This window comes from Urocitellus parryii, chromosome 9 (genome assembly GCF_045843805.1).
Source record: "Urocitellus parryii isolate mUroPar1 chromosome 9, mUroPar1.hap1, whole genome shotgun sequence".
NCBI classification, from domain to species: Eukaryota; Metazoa; Chordata; class Mammalia; order Rodentia; family Sciuridae; genus Urocitellus; species Urocitellus parryii.
The window spans coordinates 29,066,688-29,072,097 of NC_135539.1; the positions used below are offsets into that span (position 1 = coordinate 29,066,688).

The 5,410-nt window shown below is 46.9% G+C and overlaps 1 protein-coding gene across 1 annotated transcript; it reads left to right on the top strand.

Annotated features, from left to right (window-relative positions):
- The first annotated feature begins 602 nt into the window (after positions 1 to 602).
- On the top strand, positions 603 to 5,410 carry Ift22 (intraflagellar transport 22). The gene is made up of 5 exons (XM_026396916.2): positions 603 to 870; positions 3,419 to 3,495; positions 3,628 to 3,717; positions 4,294 to 4,496; positions 4,956 to 5,410. Exons 1-5 carry the CDS (start codon positions 832 to 834, stop codon positions 5,102 to 5,104), a joined length of 558 nt encoding a protein of 185 aa, XP_026252701.2. The 5' UTR covers positions 603 to 831; the 3' UTR covers positions 5,105 to 5,410.

Sequence of the window (5,410 nt, forward strand, 5' to 3'; positions counted from 1 at the left end):
ATGTATGGAGAAAAATCCTGAAGGATGCACCGTAGATTATCACGCACTCCTATCAGGAGTTCTCTTGTTGTCTATCTCTTCACTGGAATGAAAACTTCAAATGGTATGGAAGGAAGGAAGCGATGTCAAGGGTCAGGCAGGTGAGCCAAGCGAAACAGTAAAACAAGAGATAGCACCCCACGAAGCGGAAGTGAATGATCACTATTTATGGGAAAAAAAAAAAAAAAGCGAGTGCATTATCTATGAAACTAAAATGGCCTGGCACCGTGATTTAAGACGGACCTAAGGACTGAATTCAGCAGCAACGTTCTCAGGCCCCTGCCCTAATGGCCAGTGCATTCCTCTTCTGGTTTCTCCCAGATCACTGGAATAATGGTGAGCGGTGTCGCCCTTTACTGAGCTCAGAGTCGCGTTTCCTGACCTCCTAGGCTGGCCCAGGGATGTGTAAACCCCCTCCCAACGTGGGCAGCACCAGCCAGAGTGATGAGAGGGTCAGAGGCCTGGTTCCAGGCCAGCTCATCGGCCTCGGGGTCTGTTTGACCGCGCACGACGACTGGGAGGAGTTAAGGGCCCTGCGATTCCACTTTCCGCGTCTCTGCCACGACAAGCGGGACTGGCGAGCTCTGGGCCGCGGGCGCAGAACCGCTCCTGCGGCCGGGATTTCGCCCCTTGGCTCCTGCGCTCTGCGCGTCCGGAACTGGCCGTGTCCCGTCGGCCCCTGCGGGCCGCTCCCGGTCGTCATGGAAACGGAGGCAGCCAATCAGCGCGGCGGCTTGCAAGCTCGCTCTGCTGGGTTCCTACCGCGCTCTGGGGACTGCCGGGTGGACCGCGATGCTCAAGGCCAAGATCCTCTTCGTGGGGCCCTGTGAGGTGAGGCCAGCCGGGGCGGCGGCGAGGGGGGCCCGAGCGAGCGCAGGGCCGCCCCCGGGTCTGTGCCTTGCTCAGGCAGCCCCCCAGGAGGTGGCAACCCGGTCACAAAGCCCCCACCCCGACGGGCGCCTCACAGGAACTGGGCGCCTCCAGATCTTGATCCTCACCACCGCCCGAGGGCGGCGATGGAGGGGAACCCTGAGTTGCCGAGGCCCGAAGGCCCACGGTAGTGAGTGGCATCTTTGAAACCATATTTTGGGTCTTGTGACCCTCCCACCAGGTCACATCTTTCAGGTTCAGCCCCAGGGTTTTGATTAAGTCCAGGAGGGACCAGGAATTTGGATTTTGGTGGTGCTGTTGGTCCAGGGCACACACAGGGATAAGCACTGTCGATGCATAGGTGATTATATGGAAAGAGATGTGTTCAATCTGCAGTTAGGAAAGGTCTTAAGCAAAGCCCCCCAAATGAAAAAGGCTTAAAAGAAATGATAGCTAAGTTAAAACCTGGGGTGAGTATTTAAAACTTACATTAATAGGACTTGCAAGGAAAGTTTAAAAATCAGTAAAGAAAAGAGAAATAGTTCAATAGGAAATCAAGCCAAAGTGCTGCACACAAATAAAATTGGGAAATAAAATTGCCAGGTAAGTATAAGAAGATGTTCAACCTCATAATCACAGTGACACATGAAAACAAACAGATGGGACTTGTTTACCCAGCCAAACTAATGGGGAAGTTTAAGATTGCTAATAGGTAGTGTTAGGATAGGTTAAAAAATACTTCACATGCCCAACAGGGCAGTTTCTTCATTTTTCTCATGAGAACCCATCCCTGCTCAAATTGGCTTTGGCCAACTTATATATATAAACTTTAAGGACATAGATGAAACATTCTCATATACTTCTCCCATGTTTAATGTATTCATATAGTCATGTGTATGTATGATATTCCTGTAAAGGCCCATGAGGATATATATTAATTTGAAAATTTTATTTGATTCCATTCACTGGATGACACAGTTTTATTCAAGCTTCTAATCTGAGCCTTTGACATCTGGCTTATCTTCATGACTTGAGCCACTTGTTTTGCATAATTTAACATGATTGCCAATGCATATTATTTTTCTGTTCATCTAAGTTGTTTAGGACGCAGCATTTAAAAAAAAAAAATCAATGTTATGAAACTCTTCCTGGAAATGTATTCAGGCCCCAGGACTCATTCCTATAACCTCAGACCATTTACTATATTTATTCATCCTAAAAATAAACATGATCTCCACAAGGAAGCCACTTACCCTGTTATTTTATCTGGTATTTAATTTGTGAGGCTGCATTCTAAAGACAGTGTGCCCTCCCCTCAACTCTCAGGTTTTTGATTCTACCAAGTGATTTCTCCAGGCCTTGCAAACTAGTTCTGATCCAGGTCATTCTAGCCAAGCAGTTGTTCGATATAAAGTAACTGAGAGCGGGGCATAATTGGAGAGGTTTTTAAATAAGAACTCAAGTGTAAGAGATTGCCTTTCTTCTGAAGAATAATTTGGGGGGAGAAAAAATCATTTTATATTTACGCATATGTAGTATTTGTTCAATGAATTATGCAAATATAGAGAAGATCTGAAAAACATAATTTTAAGGAGGGAATGGGTTGAACATAGGGATGGTTTAGGTAGAGGGATCAGAAGGCTGTTTTCTTTTTTTTTTCCTTGGATTATATGTCTTTTTTCCTGAAACAGCTTTTTTTTTTTTTTTTTTTTTTTTTTTTTTTAGTACTGGGGATTGAACTCAGAGGCACTCGACCACCGAGCTACATCCCTAGACCTTTTTTGTATTTTATTTAGTGACAGGGTCTCACTGAGTTGCTTAGCACCTCGCCCTTGCTGAGGCTGGCTTTGAACTCTCTCTCCTGTCGCAGCCTCAAGTCGCTGGGATTATAGGCATGTGCCACTGGGCCCAGCTAAGGCTGTTTTGTTGATGGGTTGATTTTATTTTTATAGGAATATCAATTACTTATGTTCTAAGGAAAAATAGCTTGCTTTGAGTTACAGATTATTTAAAAATATTTTTATTAGTTGTAGATAAACACACAGTATCTTTATTTATTTTTATGTGGTGCTGAGGATTGAACCCAGGGCCTCTACACATGCAAGGCAGGCGCTCTACCACTGAGCTACAGCCCCAGCCTAAAACAGCTTGCTTTGAGATTGTGGTGCAATCAGCCAGGAATCCCCAGACCTGGGACTTAGCTTTGACCTTGATCTTCTTTGTGACCTTGAGCCTTGTGTCTGTAACAGACTGATTCCCTAAAAATGTGGAGAGGAGCAGGCGTGGAGAGAGACACACTGGTGATTTTTTTCTGTTGTCAGATAAGGTAACTGAGAGTCAGCCAGGAAACTCAAGTGAGGGTGGAGTCCCCAGCAGCAGAGGGAGCACTGGCCTCTGGTGCTCCCCATATTCCCAGCCAGGCCATGCCCAGCACACCAGAGCAAAACAGCAGAGGGCCCTCTATCCTGGTGACCTCAGGGCTGTTTCTACTCTTCTGTCATTTTCACAGAGTGGAAAAACCGTTTTGGCTAACTTTCTGACGGAATCTTCTGACATCACTGAATACAACCCCACACAGGGAGTAAGGTGAGCTCTACCCTATCTGCACCCCAAAAAGTCACCAACCGTCACCCATCTGTGACTTTGCGTGCTATTGGCCCTTCCAGAAGGGTAATGCCTCCTAAATAGTGGTGTTGTTGCTACTGTTTTTATGTTTAGGATCCTGGAATTTGAGAACCCACATGTTACCAGCAACAACAAAAGCACGAGGTGTGAGTTCGAGCTCTGGGACTGTGGCGGCGATTCTAAGTATGTTTCCTTTTTTTTTTTAATGTTTATTTTTTTAGGCGTAGATGGACACAACACAATGCCTTCACTTTTATGTGGTGCTGAGGATCGAACCTGGGTCCCACCCATGCTAGGCGAACGCTCTACCGCTGACACAATCCCAGCCCCAGTATGTTTCCTTTAAAGAAGGTCTACTTCGTCCAGGCTGGGACAGGTGGCAGAGGGCTTGCCTAGCATGCACGAGGCCCTGGGTTCCATCCCCAGCTAAAATACACACACACGGTGCCCACCAGGTTCCATGGAATCAGGCTTGCCTCGTTCCCAGGATGCATGAGGGGCTTGATGAGTTCTTTGGTCACATACATTGCTTTATATGCTTTAGCAATTGAGTTATGATATAATTAGAAGTCACTGATCAATTATTAATACTGAGCTATTTTTAAAGTGATCATGAGGGCTGGAGAGGTAGCTCAGTGATGAGAAATTTGCCTGGACTATGCAAGAACCTGGTTTCACAAAATAAAAAATTAAAACAAAGTGCCCAGCTAGAGTCCAGGATGCCCCGACTCCTGCTCCGACTCCCTTTCTCTGTTGCAGGTTCGAGTCCTGCTGGCCGGCCCTGATGAAGGACGCCCACGGAGTGGTGATTGTCTTCAACACTGACATGCCGAGCCACCTGAAGGAGATCGAGATGTGGTACTCCTGCTTTGTCCACCAGCAGCTCCTACAGGACACCCAGTGCCTGCTGATTGCACATCACAAACCGGGCTCGGGAGGAGACACAGGGACCCCATCTTTGTGTAAGAAGGCTGGGGTTTCACCTCCGCCTTTTGCTGCAGATGTCCCACGCACCTGTGTGAGGCAGTGTCTTTGAAACCAGCAGCTATGTGCGCTTACTGCACACTGGCCACGCCTAGGCCTTTGTCGATTTCACCATGTCCATCGGAACTGCCAGGATGGAAGGTCCATCCTTCCATCGAGGCAAGGGATGGGCACTTTCACAGCAGGTAGACGCAAAGATGGGGAGAAACCTGGTGTGGGCCATTTATTGGTCCCACTGGGGACAGTCTTTCTTGAGAGGCCTTTTCCTAAGAAAAACCTCCAACTCACCTGTGATGTACACAGCAGAGGTGACAAAGTGATCCCGGAAAACAACTCAGGAAGTATTCAGCACTTTTAGAAAGTTAAGCAAGTCTCATGTCCCTTGGGAGCTAGAAAAGATTCCAAGTCCACTCATTCATCTTATTCTCCTTTCTCAGCACCACCCTTGAGCAAGCTGAAGCTGGTGCACTCCAATCTTGAGGAGGACCCTGAGGAGATCCGGATGGAATTCACAAAGTATTTAAAAAGCGTCGTCAACTCAGTGTCTGAGAGCAGAGACAGGGAGGAAATGTTGATTATTACCTAGCTGCCTCACCTGGGACCTCCATCTCCCAAATGACATCAGCTGCTTCCTCGTCCAGAACTCAAACTTTATCCAGCTACTGATGCTCTCTTCTCCTTGTGACTAGAGAAGAAATTTTCCTCGTCTGTTACAAGGTACCATTCAGCCAGAATTGACTCAGAACATCCATCCTCCATCCTTAGGTCAGTGAGGAAAATTCTATGTCTGAATTCTGCTTCTCTAGCCCCAGACCTTTCCAAAGAGCTGGAAAATTAAGCTGGGAAACTTCACATATGTAAAGTTATAAAAACTGTGGAATTGTAACTGTCA